Source organism: Piliocolobus tephrosceles, chromosome 6, assembly GCF_002776525.5.
Source record: "Piliocolobus tephrosceles isolate RC106 chromosome 6, ASM277652v3, whole genome shotgun sequence".
In the NCBI taxonomy this organism is placed as follows: Eukaryota; Metazoa; Chordata; class Mammalia; order Primates; family Cercopithecidae; genus Piliocolobus; species Piliocolobus tephrosceles.
The window spans coordinates 54,861,826-54,884,992 of record NC_045439.1 but is presented as its reverse complement, the minus strand read 5'-3'; the positions used below and the strand labels follow the sequence as shown (position 1 = coordinate 54,884,992).

General features: G+C 37.2%; 1 protein-coding gene across 4 annotated transcripts in view; it reads right to left on the bottom strand.

The window, feature by feature from the left end:
* TXNDC16 (thioredoxin domain containing 16) overlaps window positions 1-23,167 on the bottom strand; it is a 119,942-nt gene that overhangs the window by 83,968 nt on the left and 12,807 nt on the right. For 3 of the 4 annotated variants that reach the window (XR_002733745.1, XM_023222621.1, XM_023222622.1), the window contains exons 5-8: window positions 21,349-21,422; window positions 20,475-20,549; window positions 5,290-5,411; window positions 1,212-1,302 (exon numbers count right to left, since the gene is read on the bottom strand). Coding sequence is in view for 3 of the 4 variants with exons in the window: in XM_023222621.1 (XP_023078389.1) it covers window positions 1,212-1,302; window positions 5,290-5,411; window positions 20,475-20,549; window positions 21,349-21,422 (362 nt within the window). In the remaining variant the exon portion in view is untranslated. The remainder of the gene's footprint in view (window positions 1-1,211; window positions 1,303-5,289; window positions 5,412-20,474; window positions 20,550-21,348; window positions 21,423-23,167) is intronic. The other variant, XM_023222623.1, reaches the window with a different exon arrangement.

Genomic DNA, 23,167 nt, shown 5'->3' with positions numbered 1-23,167 from the left:
CACTATATATACACACACATATACTATATATATGTGCAGTATAACTTACTGAACAGGATGTGTAAGGAAAATAATAGGACCTATACCTTGCCAATAAATAACCACCTCTTTATGCTTTAATAACACTATTATTTGCAATTATTCATTAACTAAAAAATATAGAGGCTGGTAACATGAGAGAATACAAACAACTAACCCCCAGAGAAATGGTGGGGCTAGCATGCAATCACTGTGGTGTGGAGAATAACAAGGCTTCCCCTATTCCAGGATGGGAAATCAGCAGTACAGACAAACAGTGAGTATGCATCCATTTTATTCAACTCATTAATGAGAGAACCAGCAGAATGAGACAGGTCAATAAGGAGAGACTAATGGAAAAAGGAATGCTGGTCAATGTCATACAGAGCAATAAAAATATAACTTCTCTTTGTAGAAACTTTCTTCTCTCCCTACTCCCCTTTCCTCAAAAGTCATTTCACCTTATCAGTTTGCTATGCACTAGCCTCTAAATGTAGAGCTGTAAAACATCTGGGCTTTAAACATCTCTGTGTGTGGCATATCATATAGCTGCTGTTTCCTGAGAGGTCAGCAGAAGGGCTCATTAAAAACTCTTGGATGGCATTAAAAGGTCATACAATCACCATTTTGCCCTGTTTTGGATTAATTTTCCTGAAGAGCATTTTGAAGTCAAACAAAAAACAAAGAAAACTTTAAACCTAGGTTGCCCAGCCAAAAAGTGTGGAAAATAGGCTTCCACCTAAAATTGTAAACTAGACAAGAAAAATAAACATTCAAACGTTCTCTTCAAAAACTGTACCTAAATACATTTAAGATTATTATGACAAAGTAACTTACAAAAGTCTCACAAAGAATTTCTGAAGCTTCATTTTGCAAGCTGTTATTTTATCCCCCCCATCTGATCACCGCAGGAGATTCATTCCTAAGATATCCCACTTGGCCACTCACATCTCGTGGCTTATCCACACTGCCTTCGTTACCTTAGTCTAACATCACTTCTGTATATTTTAAGACTGTAATACAGCAGACAATAGTAATAAAGAGGATTTCAGGTTTCATTTATATATTCACATCAGCTATGATTCCTTTATCTAAGCCTATGCTGTGGGAGTATAATGGAAATGCTAAGTAATGTGAAATAAGTGAACAACAAAAAAAACCTTTAAATTTTGACATATGCTTTTTATACATACCCAATACTTTCCAAAAGGGCAATTTCCGTGGTTAAGACAAATTGGTATGCAGTCCCATACACAAAAGCAGCTTCCATGACTGCTCTGTGCTCTGAAGAAGAGATAAAGGGAGTTGGAAGACAGGGAAAATTAGTTTGTGTGACTCTGTGTAAACTTCTATTCTGAATATTATCCTACCCTCCTTTATGTTCTACTACATTTAAAGAAAAATGCTTCACAGGGATACTAGTTGGGAAAATGCAGGCAGTTAAAAGAAGTTATAAAAAGTCTATTCTATTCAAGGTAAGAGAAGAATTCAGAGGGAGTAGAAAATGAGTTTTACTTAAGAATATAACATACAACAAATTTGTGGTGGTTTCTTTCTAGTAGTAGGGAAGAGAATATGAATGCACCATACAATTTTCATGTTCGGTTTTATTTGTGTATGTGTCTGTGTATGTTATTTCTGGGTTAGGTTTTTTAATCAAACTTACACTGAAAGAAAACAATAATTTTATAAGGCATATTAAGAAAAATAGCCACTCCCCCACCCTCTACTGCATTTACAATTCCCAAAGGACAAGCCCTTTCTTATTTCTTATTTCTTTTATCTCAACTCTTTATTTCATACGTGTGTGTGTGTATCATATATAACTTAATGTATATAATGAGTTTTAGTATTATCTGTTGACTTCCTACTGTGGAAGATGACAAATCATCTCTCTTTCCTGAAACTCAGCTCCACAAATGTAAACACGTCCCATCCCAACTCTCCCAATATAGTTCTAACTTTTATTAGATCAATACCTAGTATTTACTTTGTTGACACAGTAAATACTATTTACAGATGAGCTATTTGGTACAGAATGGCCACTTTCCCTTTTTGAGCAACTTCTTCACTATAGTTATAACTATCTTTTTAAAATTTTTGTTTAAGTTTTTTCCTAATTTCTTCCTAAACTCTTCCACAATTTTCTAACTCTCTCAATACTTCAAATATATCAAGTATACTACCAAATCCATCTTCTTGTAAACATTTCTACAGTGCCTTCTGATTTGCTCTAAGATGGACTCTTGCTACCTGGCCTGCTGCACAACTGCCATCCTTAGGATTCTCTTACTCCCTCTCTTGTGTTGGGTCCTTTTGCCTGTTTTCCAGTATCGTCTTCTTTATTGCTCCCTTGTGCCCATTATCTAACACCTTCCTACAAGAGGACATATGGAATAGGTAACTTTTGCAGTCCTACACATCTGAAAGTGTCTTAATTTTATTTTCACAATTAGCTATAGTCGGCTGGGTACAGAATTCTAGGTTCTAGTCATTTCCGCTGAGAATTCTGAAAACACTGCTCCATTTCCTTCCATTTCTAGTGCAGCAATTTAAGAAGTTCAATACCATTCTGATTCTCGATCCTTGAACTGCAAACTCTTCTTTCCCCTCTGGAAGATTTTCGAATAGTCTTTTAATATAATATTCTAAAATTTCAAAATAGGATGTTTTAGTGTGGCTCTGTGGTAATCCACTATGCTGGGACTCAATGGGTCCATTCCATCTGGAAGCTCAAACCTTCAGTTCCGGGAAATTTTCTTGAAGTATTTCTTTGATGATTCCTCCTTTTCATGTTTTATTTTCCTTTTTCTCCTCATTGTCATTTCCAGACGATTATCTTCCCATCCCCTACATATTCTCCTAGCACTTGCATTGCGTATCATCAGATTATTCCACTCACCACCCCACCTTGGAGTCACCCAAAACACCCCAACCAGGATCACTCCCCATCATTCCATGAAGAATTTAGCTTCTGTCACAATGTCACTCTCTCTAGTACTACCCCTGTCTTAATCCTTGGGAATTTTATTATTATCCACATAGATGACCCTTTCAAAATCCCAGTCTCTCAGGTCTTGGCCTTCTTCATTCCAGTCATCTTTCTTCAATCATATCTTAACCACTAACTCTACACCTTGCAATTACCAATTACTGCAATCCTCTCTTTAATTTCCATATCTAGCCTCCTCCCCCATACAAACACACATCTCCAGCTCACTCTGTATAGCACACAACTCTAACCCATCAGGACCTACAATCCATAGGTCCTCCCTCTCTGGTCTTCTCTTTGCTCCTAATTAAGCTTAAATTCCCTGGTCAATCTTTATAATAATTTCCCTGCCGTGTTTTTTAGGCTAAAAAATATAATCCAAGTTAACTCAGTGCTTGGCCTGTTCAATACTTAACGGCTGCAAAAGGAAACATAGCTGGGGAGAGGAGGAGGGAAGCCAAAACAAGCTAGCATCACCATACTAATGGTGTCACTTTAAATTGCTGATACTAACTATTATTGCTGCCTAACAACCATTCTTTATTTCCAGGCCTCCGAAATAGCTCTCTCAACTCTTCCCTCAAACTAGCTGACGATTTTGTGTCTATTTCACTGAGAACAAAGAACCAATTAAAAAACAAACCAAAAAACTTTTATAAACTCTTAGCATCATATCTCTCTACCCACTTGGCAGAATGGATGTTCATATTTTCTCATCCCTCTGGTTACCAGAGATGAATCTTCTGTGCTCCCACCCAAGAACAATCCCTGCCATTGTTCACTAGATTCCATCCTCTCTTGCCTACTTGAAAATTTTCTCCAGCAACTCTCCCCTCTTTTTCCCGTGTGAGGCATTTCCCCTTTCCTACCGGATCTTTCTCGTTTATAAATATGCTTTTTAAAAAATTCTTCTCCTAACCCCATATATTCTTCCAGTCAGTGCCCCGTATTTCTCCTTCCCAACAGCAAAACTTTTCTAACAAGTCTCCGTATTCAGTCTTCAATGGCTCTCTACCTATTCTGTCTTATATCCCTCCTACTAGGCATTATACCCCTACCACTCTACAGAAACTGTGCCTGTCAAGGTCACCAGTAACTTCTACACTGCTAGGCATAACGGCCACTTGGTACTTCTGATCTTAAATCAACCTTTCAGCATCATTTGACACAATTGTTCCTGCTCTCCTCCTTAAAATTCTATCTTTACCTTGCTTACTGGGCACTTCTACCACATTCATTCTGTCTCCCTTACCGGTTCCTCCTTACCTTACTGATACATAAATGTTGAAGTATCTAACAGGTTCAGTCTTCTCTTTTCCTTCTAGACTCACTCAGTGATCTCTTCTGGTTTCACAGCTTCATTTCTCAAATTTACATCCCTCGTCTGTACTCCCAACATAAAATGCAGTCTAGTAATATCCAACTACCATATTGATATCTCTACTTGAATGTCTATTGGGTATTTCACAAGTATGATCGTCAAAAAGTGAATTCCAAGAGCTTCCTCTTCAAACTATCTATTCCCAGTCTTCTGAACCTCAGTTGCTAGCAAATTCACCTTTCAAGTAGCTCAGGCCCAAACCTCAGAACCACCTTTGTCTCCACTATTTCTCAATCTATATCCAATAGATCAGCAAACTCAGTTAGTTTTACTTTCCAAACACTGCTAAAATTCAAACTTACTGCCGCCTCCATTGCCCTCACCCTGGTCCAAGCCACCCAGCATCATCTCTTGCTTGACTTATTGCAATAACTTCCTATTTTTCTCCCTTACTCTATCTTTGCTCCTTCCAATCTAAGCTAGTCAACATTATTTACTGAATACTGGACACTACTACACCAGGTACAGGAGGGCTATAAGGAAATCAGAAAGAAATAGCTAACACTTTGAGAGCACCTACTATACTCCAGGAACCATTTAATTATTCATTTAATTAATTAAAATAATTTTAATTATTCATTAAAGTTCATTTGATTCTCACAATTATACTAAGAGGTAGGCACGATTTATTTTCCCCATCTTAATCACTAGGAAACTGAAGTTAAGTAACTTGTCCAAGGGCTCACTACAAGTAATCAGTATGGCAAGAAGTCTAACCTAGAGAGTTCTTGTTCAACCACTATATTATGCTGCCCATTTAAAGAAAAATGGTGTAATAGTAAAGATGCTTTAGATTTATTTTAAATATTAAGACTGTAGTCAGAAAATACACTATTTTAAGTACTTCAGCATACATAAGTACAGAGGCACAGCAAAGATTAAAGCAAAAGTCAAATACCTGGTATTCCAATGGCTCTTACATATGAGAATATAATATTTGCTTTTCCTTTCAGAGCATTTTCTATGTTCTGAAGGTCTTCCAGGTTGGTAATATATTTCACTTCATTAAAAAGAAGAGCACTGAAATAAATACAGACATAATTAGTAGAAAAATCTGATATGTATTTAGTGATACCACACTTCTGTTAACCTAACCAAAAGAGAAATATATCTCCATTGAACAAATTATCAGTAGTGATAATGTAAGCATTTTAATGATACTAAATTAGAATCACTCTCCAGATCTGTCTCTGAGAACATCAACCAAGGACAGTTGTGAGACGGTGTTCATTCTCTATTACAATGGTCTCAACAGATTAAAACTGTATTCACTAACACCCTAGTCTGGCCAAATAATCCCACATAGATGTCTCAGCCTTGAACACATTTAAGCCCTTCACAAACCTAAACAGCAGGCTTCTTTGCATGGCCTATAAGGTCTGACAAGACCTAGACCTTGTCTACCTCTCCAACCTCATTTTGTTCTACCATTCCTCATGTTTACAACATTCTAGGCAAATCTCAGAGCCTCTGCACACAGTTTTCTTTGCTGGAAGCTATTCCTTTTGCTCCATTTCATAAGTATGATCTCATTAAACATCATTGCCTCAGAGAAGTCTTCCCTGTTGGTGTTGTGTAAGTAAAGCCTGTAGCATTTTCCTTTTATTTCACTAGTTGATTCCTTTATAGTACTTATTACAATTTATAATTATTTATATATTTATTTACTTGTTTATCCCCACCTTTCTCATTAAACCCTCACGCCCTTGAGGCAAAGATTTTGTATATTTTATCACTATATCTGTAAAAACTTATAATACAGCCTAGTACACTGTAGATATTCAATAAATATTTATTGAATGAATGAAAGAAAAAGTAGGGCAGGAATTACTTACTCCCATTCTTTATTTGAAGAAATGGAAGTTCAAAAGAGCTTACTCAAAAACACATTTATTGAATCAAGAAGCCAGGGACAGAATACAGGTGTTCTCAGTACCAGTCCAGTGATCTTTCCACCTGACTGTAATTCTTCCAAATCATCCTTTCGGTGCATAAATCAGACTGACTGAGCACATTTATTCATCCCAAATTATCCCTTTTTTAAAGTTGTCTACTTCTGTATAAATTATCTATCCCTAACAACTCATTCCACTTAATCCCCATGTGCATAAGTTGTGTATTTTTGATAGGCTAAACTTCAAAAACTTTTGAAAACTTTTCAAAATTTTCATGTTGCAGGTCCACATACTTAAATAAACAAAGGTTCACTCAAATACTTCAAATAAATTAGTCCAAAACAGTTCCTCCTATAAAGTTTTTCCTAATACAGCAGTTCTCAAACTTTTGGTCTCAGGAAACTTTTATATCTTTTAAAATTACTGAGGTCCTCAAGGAGCTTTTGTTTATGTAAGTTACGTTTATCAGTAGTTGCCAAAATAGAAATTAAAACAGGAATTTAAAAATATTTATTAATTCTTAAAAATAAACACTATTACATGTTAACATAAATACTTTTTATTTAAAAAATAACTAAAGTTTACAAAGGAAAACTTAGTGAGAAGAATGGTATTGTTTTACCTTTTTTTTTTTTTTTTAGAGATGTAGTTTTACTATATTGGCCAGGCTGGTCTCAAACTCCTGACCTAGTGATCTGCCCGGCTCGGCCTCCCCAACGTGCTGGGATAACAGGCGTCAGCCACCGTGCCTGGCCTTGTTTTACATTTTTGCAAAAATCTTTAATATCGGACTAAATAGAAGACAGCTGGATATTCATTTCTGCTCCTGTATCCAATCTGTTGTGACATCACACATCATGTAGCCTCTAGAACCCTCATTCATGAGGGAATGAAAGTGAAAAAGCCAAATAATGCCTTGGTATTACTATAAAAATATTTCCACTTAGCAGGCACCCTGAAAGCGCTGCCCTAACTTACGCTGGCTGAAATATTTACCCGTTCATTACAGATTTGTTTCACTTTTTAAAAGAAATGTAAAACTTGATCTTCTATCATTCCCAGGGCTCTTGTTTTGTTTTTATAAGAAATATTTGCTGGGCAGTATTCACTATGTGCTAGATACTTTCAGGTTTTCATTTAACCCTTCAACAATACTTCTGGAACAGTATTACACACATACTCACACACAGGCAGCAATCTGAGAGACTAACCTGTTCCAAATCATACTTCTAGTTGCTGGTAGAGCTTCTGACACCAAGGCCAGAATTTTCTAAATTGTATTATTGACCACTTATAAAAATGGGAAACTAAGTGGAAAGGTGGCAACTAAAGAATGGCAATGGAGTCTCAGTGGCAAGCTGAACTATTGGCTGCCTATACATTTTGACTAACAAGTCCAGAATCACTCTTCAGTTACTTCAAAACAGTTGAGAGGTACAATCTAGTTAACTTAATTGGACTACCATGTAAATTCTAGGCTTGGAAATTACATTCACCTAGTCATGACTTTTATTGTTTTATTATCTCCAATCTATTTGCTTCAAAAATTAAGTCTGAGTGTACAACCCTCCCCAACCATTGTTTGCAATAAAGACTGGCAAATATTTATTAGGTACCTACCACATGCTAGGCATAGTACTAAGTACTTTATGAATAGTGGCAATTTGTCAATTTGGGGGCTGCCCACTCCCTTTTGCTTTGTCCAGTTTTCAAAGTCTTCAAGGTAGGCAGAGCCCAAGTGAAAGATCACACTGTCAACCTTGCTTTCCCAGGTTCCTCGTTGCAAGGCATGACTATCTGACAAACAATCACTTGCCTGAGATTCTCAAGCAGGAGCAAGTGATACCAAGAACAAGGAACAGTAAAGAATTATTTCAAGAGGCAGTGGCAATAACAGTTAGCTTCAAAGGTAGCAATGACAAGTGTTAGTCACAGCCCCAATGCAGGTAATGCAAGCCGTAGTATCCAATGCTCAGCAACAATGCAGCTGTCCTCCTCAGACTCATTCTGTATCATAATTTTCACTGTATCCAGAGCTGTCTAACCTTTGAGTCCAGTTCTCCAGCTCTTCTAGCAAGGCTGAGATTTCCTATATCCCCTCCAAATCCTTTTCTGCTTAAGCCAGTCAGACCCAGATTCTAGGGCTTATAACTAAAAATCCTCAGCAATGCACTCTGTCTTAATTTTCATGGCAACCATCTGAAAGTAGAACTATCATTAACCCCATTTTAAAGATAAGGTCATGGGGCTTAAAGAGGTTACCCTGCCTAATGTCCCAAAGCTCATTAAGTAGTCATTATCCATGACTAATGACATTCGTAATGTAATGATCTCTATGATTTCTCCCAATGGCTTCCTCACTTTAATATATTCCTTAATATATTAATTTTCAGAATATGAGGATCCATTCCACAGTCTGTGCTCCCTTACTCCAGTTCCAAAGAGGAGAAATACTGACAAAAATGGGTTAAAGGAAAAGTATCTCTTGGGATTTTCTTGCTCTGTTGATGGGGTAAAACAGCCTGGGGCTGCTCTAACTAGGTTCTTCCTGTCCCAGAAAGGCCTTCATTTTCTTTGGCATGCTTTTCCTGAGATTTTCCTGCAATAACTATTAGGTAGATAAGATATTTGGCCAAGAATTGAGTGGGTGTCAGGAAGAAAAACAACGAAGGGTCTACCTGACCCTACTTTTAGAGCAGCAGGCAACTCAATTTTTTTCAAGATACAGACAATTTTTGTATTAGATTTCTGTCAGCATTCAAATTCTCAGAACCCAACAAAAAGGAAAATGTAAATATTTTACCATACCAAAACCCCCAGGAAAAAAAAGAGAGGAAGAAATGACTTTTATCTAAATTAATTACTGTGTATTATGATGGGGCAGATTCACATACAAAAAGAAATATCCCAAACTCTTTTAATAAGTATTTCTAAATTAACACAGATTAAAAACAAACCAAACAGGTAGAAGTCATCTCTTGAGAGCACAATAATAAAGTTCACAAATATCAGTCTTTTGTCATAAATTATATATTCTCCTATTAGCTTGTGTCTTATAAAATTCTTACTACTAGAAACAATTTTATGACCTTAAAATTTAAGAGTATTTCTGGTTTTCCCATTCTTAACAACCAAAAAGTAAAACTTCCAAATTCACCACCCACAAATCCAAAATTTAAGCACCTAATATATGTCATGTACCACGTATGGTGGTAAAGCACCCAGGAAGCAACTGGCTACAAAAGCCGCTCGCAAGAGTGCGCCCTCTACTGGAGGGGTGAAGAAACCTCATCGCTACAGGCCTGGTACTGTGGCGCTCCGTGAAATTAGACGTTATCAGAAGTCCACTGAACTTCTGATTCGCAAACTTCCCTTCCAGCGTCTGGTGCGAGAAATTGTTCAGGACTTTAAAACAGATCTGCGCTTCCAGAGCGCAGCTATCGGTGCTTTGCAGGAGGCAAGTGAGGCCTATCTGGTTGGCCTTTTTGAAGACACCAACCTGTGTGCTATCCATGCCAAACGTGTAACAATTATGCCAAAAGACATCCAGCTAGCACGCCGCATACGTGGAGAACGTGCTTAAGAATCCACTATGATGGGAAACATTTCATTCTCAAAAAAAAAAAAATTCTCTTCTTCCTGTTATTGGTAGTTCTGAACGTTAGATATTTTTTTTCCATGGGGTCAAAAGGTACCTAAGTATATGATTGCGAGTGGAAAAATAGGGGACAGAAATCAGGTATTGGCAGTTTTTCCATTTTCATTTGTGTGTGAATTTTTAATATAAATGCAGAGGCGTAAAGCATTAATGCAAGTTAAAATGTTTCAGTGAACAAGTTTCAGCGGTTCAACTTTATAATAATTATAAATAAACCTGTTAAATTTTTCTGGACAATGCCAGCATTTGGATTTTTTTAAAACAAGTAAATTTCTTATTGACGGCAACTAAATGGTGTTTGTAGCATTTTTATCATACAGTAGATTCCATCCATTCACTATACTTTTCTAACTGAGTTGTCCTACATGCAAGTACATGTTTTTAATGTTGCCTGTCTTCTGTGCTGTTCCTGTAAGTTTGCTATTAAAATACATTAAACTATTAAAAAAAAAAAAAAGAAGCACTTTGTATAAAACTTTGCAGCTTGGACATATAACCATTAATACCAATTAACAGAGCTGTGAGGAATTCAAATCTAAGAAAAGCAATTTTTTTCTTATAATTTCCCAGTAAAAAGTATGTCATTATCGAACAGGAACCCACCTGACAATATTATATAGGAACAAATATGATACAGATAAAAGAATGAGCAATAGCTCAATACCTCTTCAGAAGAGACCAGCATGGGCACAGTTCAGGAGTTTTAGAGGAGGACAGTTATAAAAGTAACTTTCCCCTGAGGTTATACAGTAACAATGCCTAAACACTCAATCCTTATGGTCTGCAATAATGTGTTAAAGAATAAAATATTAGTAGAAACTATGACAGTTAAAAATAAATCTTCTAATATTTGAAGTTCACGTTATGAGTAGTATGGTAACATAAAAGGAAAGGAACTTCTATTTTCTAATAAAATACAGTATTGTCACAAGATGTACCATATCTTAATAAAGAGTCAATGAGGTTTTACTGTCTCTTACTGGATTATCTTTTCTTTTTGCATCATTTGGTGATTTTTTTCTTTTGCATCATTTTATTTTATTTTATTTTTTTGAGGGTCTTGCTCCGTCACACAGACTGAGTGGCAAAATCATAGCTTACTGCAGCCTCAAGCTTCTGGGCTCGAGCCATTCTCCTGTCTCAGCTTCATCCGAGGAACTGGGATGACACACACACATCACCATACCTGGCTAATTTCTAAAATTTTTTTGTAGAGACTGGGGTCTCATTATATTGCCCAGGCTGGTCTTGAACTCCTGGCCTCAAGTGATCCTCTTTCCTTAGCTTCCCAAAGTGCTGGGATTACAGTGTGAGCCACCTCACCTGGCCTGAGGATTCTTAGGAGTCAACAATGAGTACAGGTAAAAAAGAATGGGCTGGGCACGGTAGCTCACTTTTTGAAATCCCAGCACTTTGGAAGGCTAAGGCGGTGGATCACCTGAGTTCCAGAGTTTGAGACCAGCTTGGCCAACATGGTGAAACCCTGTCTCTACTAAAAACACAAAAAATTAGCCGGCCATGGTAGCAAATGCCTGTAATCCCAGCTACTCGTGAGGCTGAGGCAGGAGAATCGTGTAAACCCAGGAGGTGGGGGTTGCACAAGGCCGAAATCGCGCCATTGCATTCCAGCCCGGGCAACAATAGTGAAAAAAAAAAAAGAAGAAGAAGAAGAATGGCCTTTCATTGCAACTGCTGCCTCATGGCAAATATCCCCAGCAACTGCCACACCACGAACTCACATTTTTTTCTTCTTCTTAACTGATAAATAAAACTTCCTGCATTTACATATATATAAAACAAATAACATTTTAGAGCACTGGGCAAAATCCATAACACGTTATTTTCACGTGTTATTTTGATCATCACAATAATCTCATGAGACTGCAAATATAACACACAAGAACAAGGAAAATAAATATAAATTGCTCATATTCTCAATCAATAAAAATCACTTGGGCCAGGAGCAGTGGCTCACACCTGTAATCCCAACATTTCGGGAGGCCGAGGCGGGCAGATCACAAGGTCAGGAGTTCGAGACCAGCCTGGCCAACATGGTAAAACCCTCCTGTCTCTACTAAAAATACAAAAAAAAAAAAAAAAAAAAAAAGCCAGGCGTGGTGGTGCAAGCCTGTAATCCCAGCTACTCAGGAGGTTGAGGCAGAAGAATTGCTTGAACCCAGGAGGCAGAGGTTGCAGTGAGCCGATATTGCGCCACTGCACTCCAGCCTGAGTGATAGAGTGAGACTCCATCTCAAAATAATAATAATAATTAATAAATATAAAAATCAGTTGTTACTTCCCTTTTCTAAATACAATCTTCTCTCAGTATCCTCAGGGGATTGATATCCAGGATTGATTCTTGGATACCAAAACCCGTAGATGCTCAAGTCCCATATAAAATGGCAGAGAATTTGCTATAACCTACACACATCTCCCTGTATACTTTAAATAATCTCTAAATTGGCCAGGCGCGGTGGCTCAAGCTTGTAAACCCAGCATTTTGGGAGGCCGAGACGGGCGGATCACGAGGTCAGGAGAACAAGACCATCCCGGCTAACAAGGTGAAACTCCGTCTCTACTAAAAAAATACAAAAAAAACTAGCTGGGCGAGGTGGTGGGCGCCTGTAGTCCCAGCTACTCGGGAGGCTGAGGCAGGAGAATGATGTAAACCAGGGAGGCGGAACTTGCAGTGAGCTGAGATCCGGCCACTGCACTCCAACCTGGGCGACAGAGTGAGACTCCGTCTCAAAAAAAAAAAAAAAAAAAAAAACCTCTAAATTACTTATACCTAATACAATGTAAATGCTATGTTATACTATATTTTATATAGTATATATGTTGTAGTATATATAGTATAGTGTATATGTAGTATATATAGTGTATATATAGTATATATAATATAGTATATATGTTATACCATATTTTAAATTTTATTTTTTTTACTGTTATGTTATATTTGATTGCTTTTTTTCAAATATTTTTTGACGCGCTTGGAGTTGAATCCACTGATGCAGAACCTGTGAATATAGAGGGCCAACTGTATTACCATTCTTAACCCCATCTGGAAGCTGGAAGTAAAATTTTCCTCACATAGTGAATGAACCACTCAATTTTACCACTTTTCACTTTGTTATTTAGAAAGCAGAGTTAAGAATTTTTAGACTATAAATCCAAATTCTCATTTTTAATTTAAATTTCATTTATTTCACAAAGTGTTAATACTTTTATAGGATTCGAAACACAAAAGGTACCAAAAAAGTTAAAGACTAAAGAGTCTACCTAAAAGTCCTTCATCCCCCACCCCCAGCTTCCCCATATCATTCCTATCAACCAATATGTTCAGTTTTTGTGAAACCTTGTAATATTTATGCCACATACATGTATACTATATGCATTTATATGTGCCCCCGTAGAAGGAAATCCTATGTTGCTCTCCCAGTGCTCCCACACAGATCAAGTCTCCTGAAGATCAAATCTAGCAAGACAGAAAAATGGAGAATTCTAATTCTAGGCATGTTTCCTTTTCTCCAGGAGCCATCTGCTTCCATTCAAAGAGAAATAAAACATATCTGTGATATTGCAAAATATATATTTGGTCCCCAACCCCATTTCCTAGCATACAACTCTTGATATCCTTACAATCTCCACCAAACCGATGTCTTGTGTAAGCTAATGTGCTGACTGATAGCTGGCGGATAGCTTTGGGATGAGGCCTGGTACTAAAAGACCAAGGCATGATTAGAGGGTTAGGACTTTCAGCTCCAACCCTCAATCTCTGAGGAGGAGAGAGGGGCTGAAGGTTACTTGGTCACCAATGGCCAATGGTTTAATCAATCATATCTACACAACAAAAGTCTCCATAAAACCCCAAAGGGACAGAGCTTGAAGAGTTTCCAGATAGCAAAATGCACAGAAGTTCCTGGAGGGTGGCACGCCAGGGGAGGGCATGGAAGCTCCACGCCCCTTCCCATGTGCCCTGCCCTATGCATCTTTTCATCTGTATCCTTTGCAATACCCTTTGTAATAAACCAATAAATGTAAATAATTGTTTCCCTGAGTTCTGTGAGCCACTCTAGAGAAACAGCCAAGCCCGATGAGGGGCTTGTTGGAGCCATGGGAACCCAAATTTATAGCTGTTCAGACAGAAGCATGGGAGCTTCTGTCCTATGTGACTGGCATCTCAGGTAGGGGGCAGTCTTGGGGACTTGGCCTTCAACATGCAGGATCTGATACTATCTTCAGGTAGTTACCCTCAGAATTGAATGACAGGACACCCCGCTGACGTCAGCTACGGAGTTGGTATGTGGAGAAGACTCCTCAAACATCTGGTCGCAGAAGTATTCTATGCTTTGTGGGAACAGAGGAAAAATAATTTTTGTTTTTTCTACACACTATCTTCTCTTTCCCAGAGTCAAATGCTTATATTTAGGGATAGAGGCCTTCCTCTTCTGCTCTTACATTCCACAGTAAAAGATAAGCACTTTCTTTTCAGAGGGGAAGAGTAAGTGTGTCAGCTCCTATATAAACTCGGATACTAATAATGTTTAAGTTCTCCTTCAAACCTTGCTATGTATAGGAATAAGCATCTGACTCTTGCCTTGTCATTCTGCAGAGAACTAGCTATGAAGATAGCACTATCATGCTACTCTGGCTGCTGTTATGGCTGTAAGGTCAGTTCTCTAATTCAGAAGTCTTCTATGTGTGTATAACATACATATATATATATATATATATAAACACAGACACACAAGTAGGGTAACAACTCAGACTCTTCAGAGTTTTGGACTTAACACCCCTCTCCTATGTAAGAAGTATTATGCTATGCCCTAACCATTTGATGTATTTCACTTACTATATCCTGCAAAATCAATGTGAGAAAAATATAGTGACTGACAAGTCACTATATTTTAAATCAATGTTTCAGCAATATTGTGAATATCCTATCAAAAAAGGTACATAATTGACGATAATGGTCCAAAAATATATGTTTCAAATATTAACAATTAGTATAAAGATCATCCTAAGTTTACACTTGTTATTCTATCTCAGATTTCACTAACTTAATTTTTTCTTCAATTCCATATTCTGAAAATAACAAATTATCTAAAACGTTGATCTTTTCTGTTGACGAAGTAGCAAAGTTCAAGTATAACTGTAGGTCACTGGTCCAGAGTAAAACATTCTAAATAAGGAACAACTCAAATGCTTTGGGATAAAAGTAATAGCATAGGTTACACATTTTTAAAAAGCAAGCCAAATAAAGTAACACATATTCTGTAATGCAAGCTTTTAGTTCATAAACAAGTATTTTGAGAACAATCCAAACATCTGTAAATATTTCTTATTATTATTAGGCTAAGTAGTGGATTTACATAAAAAATAATGCAGTAGTTAAAATTAATATATTTTCATATGTATGTCAATGAATTTTTGTAAATGGAGGCAATCCCAGGAAATTTTGACTTGCCTGTTTACTAATAAAATGTAAATGTAGAATTATATATGATATATATATATACAGCTCTTATGTACATATCTAATAGTAGGTAACAGTATCTTAGAAAAAATGCAAGAATATAAACAAAAAATTGCTTAGTAATAAGTTACAGTAATAATATCCTTAATATAAGAGAAATACTATTTTGCTTATTATTAATAAGTATAATAGTTGTAACTAGTTCATTTTTCAATTTATAATAAAAATCCATAAGGTTGAAAGACACAAAATTAGTATGTAGAAATCAATCTTTCATATACTGGTATATATATTATACCAAGGTATATATATGTGTGTATTTATATATAATATCTATTATTATTATACCTATTATATAAATTATTACATACATATTACATAAATTATAAATACCTATATTATAATATATAATATGTATTATATATAATTATATAGAATAGGTACTAATAATTACTATAATTATATATAATACCTATTCTTTATAATTATATATAATACCTATTCTACATATTTATATATAATATGTATTCTACACATTTATATATAATACCTATATATGTATTTAATACCTATTACATATATTTATATTTATATATCTATTATATATTATATATAATACCTATATATGTATTTGTGTATATATACATATATACATATATGTATACATATATATGTAATACCTAGTTATATATGTGTATATATATACCTCTTATATAATAGATAAAATGTATATTTTTGTATATATTATATAAGAACATATCAGTATATGTCTGTATATGTGTGTGTGTCTGTGTATTAGAAAAAAAGAGTTGCAAAGTGCTGGGATTAGAGGCCTAAGCCACCGCGCCTGGCCAGTTCAAATCTATTTTTATGAGTAGTATGCAACTGTAAGAGTACAACAGAGAAAAAAACTGCTAGCCAGGAACTGGGTATTTCAAACTGATGGTTTTAGCATACACAAGTAAGAAGATAGGTTGTTCTTCATGGCAATTTGCAAGGTACAGCTATGAGACAGCATACTTTTTGGTATAGTTCTTGAACATTGTAAATACCATTCCTGGGAACTTTTTTTTTTTTTTTTGAGATGGAGTCTCCCTTTGTCGCCCAGGCTGGAGTGCAGTGGCACGATCTCGGCTCACTGCAAGCTCCACCTCCCGGGTTCACGCCATTCTCCTGCCTCAGCCTCCCGAGTAGCTGGGACTATAGGCGCCCGCCACCACACCTGGCTAACTTATTTTTGTATTCACCGTGTTTGCCAGGATGGTCTCGATCTCCTGACCTCGTGATCCGCCCGCCTTGGCCTCCCAAAGTGCTGGGATTACAGGCGTGAGCCACTGCGCCCGGCCGGAAATTTTATAAAATACTGTATTACATAAGTCATTTTCTCACATTTTAAACAAAAATGAGGACATTGCCTCTTTGGAATTCTGCTTCCTTGATATTTATTTTTTTCTCTCAGTTTCTTAAGCGGTGTTATTGCCCTAGGATGCTCCCTGGCTGACCTATATGTTGACAACACCTGGATGTACACTGCTCCAGGGCTCAAATTCCTATATATGCCTAACTGAGGCATGACGGACATTCCACTTGCTAAAGTAGACTCATATTCTGTAAATTTGCTCTTCTTCCTTGCCTATTTCAGATGGTGATCAGACTAGATCTGGGTAGCAAGAGGTAGGAGAGAAGAAGAGATCAAGAATTAACAAGTTTGTAGTTCTACTATTACCAAATTAACCATTACCAAGTCCAGCTAATTTCCCCTCCTAAGCATTAAAAAGAAAAAACCCCTTTTGCTGTATCTACTCTACCTCCCTAGATTATATACAATGGTCACAGAATGGTTTATACATGTGCTCAAACCCCATAGACGTATCTCACATCCACCAGAAAGCTCTCTCAAATACTAATTTGATCACATCACTTGCCTGCCTACAGCTCTTTGCCGGGCAATCAGGTGTTAAAGTGGACAATCAGAACAACAACAAGCCAAACTAAAAGTAATAATCAAGGTTTCACTTACTAGGAAGGTGCAAACAAGATGCCAAAAAGAGAGGTGCTGGCTCAACAATGTTACATTTTTCATCCCTTGGGATGACCACAGGCAAGGGTCAGGTGGATGCAGTGCAGGCAGTGCAGACACAAGGACTCATCTCATCCCAAGGAGTCCCAAACAATAGGCCCCACTTCTTTATGGACCCCTGGACTTGAGGGAACAAAAGGGGTGTGGGTAGGAGTGGAAAGGCCCTGACTCAAAGGTAAGAAAAGCACCTTAGCCAAGGGCTCTGATAAGGAGGCCTCAAAATGGAGGCAGCGGAGCTAGGAATGCAGATGTACATATAAGCATAGGGGCCTAAAGGATTAGGAGAGGAATGGGCCTATGTCCTTGACCTCAATTTTCTCTAGAAAACTGCAATGTACTGCTTGTGTGCATAGCCTTGGAATATTGCATATGATCAGGCCTGAAAGATCACATAAGGATGTTGGCCTAGAGCTGGACTCCTCACTTTTCAGTGGCTACCCAAAAGCCTAAACTTATACAAAGGGAAAACAAAAATTTCCTTCCTCTGACCCCATGTCTACTCTTCTACTCTTATCTCCTGCTTCACATTTTATACTCTGGCAAAACCACCACCTTGTCCCAACTACTTCTAACCTCTATGACAAGCTTGTCCAACCTGTGGTGGCTCATGGGCCACATGCAGCCCAGTATAGCTTTGAATATGGCCCAACACAAATTTGTAAACATTTTTAAACATTATAAGATGTTTTTGCAAATATTTTTAAGCTTGTCGGCTATCATTAGTGTATTTTATGTGCGGACCAAGACAATTCTTCCGATGCAGCCCAGGGAAGCCAAAAAAAAAAGATTGAACATGGCTGCTCTATGCCTTTGTCACAAAGTTCCTCTTGCTTTCCCCATCTTCCCCTTTTTCACCAAGTACTTATCCTTTAACACTCATCCCAACTGCCACTTCCTTCAGGAAGCCTACCTAATAAATATCCACCCTCATTCTAGACATGAGTAACTATTCCCTTCTCTGTGGATCCATTAGCCCTTATGCATACATACTTCTACTATGTTCCTTATTTATCACATATTAATAATAGATCCTGTTTCTGTATCTGTCTGTGCAACACTAGATTCCTAGAGAACAGAAGCCATATCCTATTCTGTTTTTTATAGCCAATGTCTAACAAGTGTCTGGCACACAGCAGGAACATGGGGAATAATCTATTTGTGGAATTCGTGTTCTATAAATCAGCATTAGTACACACTTAGAACAGGACACTACTAAAGGAGGATTGAATGAGCTGAGCCTCACGGGGTAACCAGTTTAGATAACACAGTCCTCAGTGCTGACAGCCTCTCCATATCTAGGGCTAGCTGTTTCAAAACCACCTTATCATCAAGTTGTTCAATCCACATTGGATATGCCACTCCAGCATTTGGTGTCAAATGTGGATTCACACTTTATGAAAATACTTTTTTTTCTGTTTCTTCACCCTCATTTCTGGGTCATCAGGTATCCACTGGAAAAACAGCTGCTAACTAGTAAGCTTCCTGAGAATAAATGTCATATCTATTACTTGGATTTCTTGCTAAGCTTCATAGAACTCCCACCATCAAGATGGCTACCGCTCTGTCCCAGGAAAGGGATTCCAAGGAATTCCTTCCTCAAAAGACCATCTTCACTCATTACAACTGGTTCCTTAGTCTACAAATATCAGGGCCCATGGTTGTCAGGAATTTCTAAAGGCCTTTTGTTAACATATTATTGGGACTGGAACATTTATAAAGTGATAAGCACAACTTTTCACCTGTAAGTTTTGAATTTCCAGGAGTTAAACTACCAATTCTTGTAGGTAACAGAGGAACAGAAGACCCAAGGAGAAAAAGACAGTCAATGTCAGCAAAGGTCTTAGCGGACAACAGGCTTATAACATTAAATTGGAAAAGTCCATGTAAACCTGTGTCCTTAACAAGTCATATTTTCTAACTCTGTTACCGAAGAGAATATCAGACTTAATTCAGGAGAAGATTCCAAGAATGGACCCCAGATAGATCTAAATACCAGGCATGGAGATTCCAGGCCAGAAAACTTAAACTTTCTCTCTCAGTAAACACTGAGGTATGTGCTGGGACAAACTCTTTCCATACTAACTGGGCAGGCACAGTGCTAGAGAATCCAGAAAGAAATCCAGCTGGGATAAGAAGAAAGCCGGTACTTAAAAAATCCCCGTGAGAATAACGAAGATGAGTGGCGCATGCCTATGGTCCCAGCTACTCTGGAGGCTGAGGTGGGAGGATCGCTTGAGCCTGGGAGGTGGAGGTTGCAGTAAGCCAAGATCATGCCACTGCACACCAGCCTGGGTGACAGAGTAAGACTCCATCTCAAAACAAAAAAACAAAATAAAAAAAAACAAAGACGAGGTTCCTACCTGGTACTATGGTCTAAATGTTTGTGTCTCCCCAAAATTCATACGTTGAAATTCTAAATGCCAATGTGATGATATTAGGAGGTCATAAGGGCAGAGCCCTCATGAATGAGATTAGTGCCCTAATAAAAGACCCCGAGAGAGCTCCTTTATCCTTTTCATCATGTGAGGACACAGGGAAAAGATGACCAGCTATAAACTAGGGGCCCTAACCCAACACCAAATCTGCCAGTACTTTGATCTTGGACCTCCCAGATTCCAGAACTGTGAAAAACAAGTTTCTGTTGTTTATAAGCCACCCAGTCCATGGTATTCTGTTATAGCAGCCTGAACAGACTAAGACATCTGGCAAAATCCTCACTCCACCAGTTGGACCTCACTTGATATGGTTTTGTTGAGTCATCTACTCTTACAAAACTATTTCCATGTTTCTGTATACCTTGCCATTAAAAAAAATTTTAGATCCTTGATGTGGGAAGATAGATTAGGAATTTGTGTTAAATTGTTGCCTACAAATATAATGTTAAAATCCTGAAATATTTTAATTGTGGTTATTTAAAAGGAAATCAATAAATAAGTAACAAGTAAACAAATGAATAGGTAGCCCCTGTACTTACAAGAGAACATGGGCGACAATAGCATTCACATCAAACAAGGTGTCAGTAGGGAATTCTCTAAGCAGTACGTTGCCCCTATAAAAAGTTTTAAAACATAGTAATATTTAAAAACACAAAAATATTTCCTTAGAATTCAATTTACTTGTGTATCAAATACATTAGCTTATAAGGTCTTGGATGTTACAGCCTGTGTCTTAACCACATACCTACCAGAGTCCTGGCACATAATACAACGTTCTCAAAAAATATATTAACGTTGAAAAGCCTAGGCTCTGGACCTGGCAAAAAGGCTAGAAAAAAACATGAGTCCAAACAAGGATTCCTACCAATCTCCCCAACTCACAATCAACACACACATACACATAAATTCCCCAAATTGGGCTGGGAAGAAGGCAAGAAGGAAAAAAGTGTCCTCAGAAGGTCCCTGAGAAAACAGGACCTCTCCCCACTTCTTCAGCCAAATCCCAAGGATTTGAGAAACCTCAGATAGATCAAACCCAAGTGCAGAGTGATTGGTAGATCTCTCAAAAATAAAGTACATTTATTTCACACCCAAATGTGGACCTGACATATCTATCCAGGACACTAAATTTGGTAAGCACTTGCTTACCAAGCATTTGTTGTAGGAGTTGACACAAGAGCCTCACAAAACTACCTTGTAAGGTAGGTATTACTCTCTGTTTTATAAATAAGGAAGTTAAAGTACAGAGAGGTTAGGTAATTAGGTAACAAATCTATCACTTGGACTTTTGGTTAAGCTTTACATGATCCCCCCTACATATAACTTTATTCTAGCTCAGTGATATTTTACATATTTAAATATTCTAGAAGTATAGCTTTATATTTGTCCAGCACACTCAGGAAAATAGCTTACTTGAATAAATATGCTTTCATCAAATCCTTTTCTTTTCCACAGTATCTTGATATTTCTTCTTTGACACAATTAACCTTTAAAAGAGTATACTTAAGTTTTAGCATATATATCAAAAGGTCAAGTTTCTTGGTTGGGAAAACAAGAAGGAGAATTAAACACTACAGCTTGTTTCAGGTCAAATTTTGTACTTTACTTTTTTTTTCTCATTTGTATACTATAATTGTTCACATATTCAAGTGCATGAGATAACTCAAAGAAAGGCACTATTTCTGAATTCAGTCTCATGGAACAAGTAGGTGGCAACCAGGTAGAAAAGGAAGGACACATTTAAGGCAAGACAAAAAGTATGAGCAAAAGCCAGGAAGCACAAAAGTGAGTGCTAACTTGGGATGATGAAAGCATCTCAGCAGGTGGAACACAGAGATAGCACATACTGCTAGTTTCCCATCCAAAATCCATCCTTCCCTTTTGTTTACTAACAGAACTTTGCTAAAAGCAAGTGTTTCATTAACAGGCTTTCCCAGCCTCCCCAAGAGCCTGCAATGGCTAAATGGTATTAGGAGGAGTCACTGGGTTGGAACTCCTAAAAGGCTCTTAAAAGCGGGCTGATACTTTTGCTCTTTTCCCTCTTTCTTGACCAAAAATAGGTAAGACAGCTGGAGTACCAACAGCAATCATGGACCATAAGGCATCTTTAAAGAAGCTACTTGCTAAGGATGGCGCAACAGAAAGAATGAACTAAGTCAGTGATGATGTCAGAGCAGCCATAGCAGCCCTGGATAGCTTATAATCTGAACTCTAAGTGAAAAAAACATATAACAACAATCTTGGCAACAACATGAAGATAAACAGAAGGCAAAAGAACACAAATATAAGGAGAGTTTAAAATAGTATCACATTAGTATAGGTCAAGGATGACTTGGACCAGAAGTAAAGCCAAAAAGGACAGAAGACATTCAAAAGTCTTTTTACAAATACAATACATAAAACCCGGGAGAAGACTGAGCGTGTACATGCAGACTGGGATAGAGAAGGAGAGGAAAGAGGAAGAAAAGAGCGAAGGGGTTTCTAGATGGGGCAAATAGGTGGCCACCAAGGTTAACTAACCAAAACTAAGGCTAGAAGAATAGTTATTTTGTTTCACATTTGGTAAGGTTTTTGTTTCTTTTAAGAGGGGGTTTTCCAGTTGTTCAATTTAATTTTAATAGGATTTGAGGAAGAAGAATAACAACTGGAGAAGCAACATTTGTTTAAAAAGTACAAAACAGGAACCGACACCAAAAAATTAGAAATAGAGAATCAGAATTAAAGTCGGAGTATAGCTGTAACCAAAAAGTAAATTTTAATATATATAATTTAAAATTTTTTAAGTTACAGCATAAGGATGGTTGGTATTATGACAATAGATGTGTCCATTCATTCATCAATTCAAAATATATTTGAACGTCTACCATGTCAGTCACTGTTCTAGTCATTTAGGGTACAGGTAAGTTCCAAATAAAAATATTTAGCTTTAGAACTATATAAAACAGAGACAATTTAAAAACTAATTAATATGTAGTGTTAAGTGCTATAAATAAAAAAAAAATTACAAAGGGATAGTATGTGATAGGGCATTTTAGAGAGGAAATCAAGGAAGGCTTCTCTGAAAAGGTGACATTTGCACAAAGAACTGAAGAAATGGAGTAATGCATACAAATACACAAGTCAGTAAAAGAGATGAGTTCTAAGCAGAGGGGAAAATATCTGCAAAGGCCCTGTGGTAACAGTACCTCCAGCAGGTTCAACTAACAGAAAGATGACCACTATGTATTAAGAA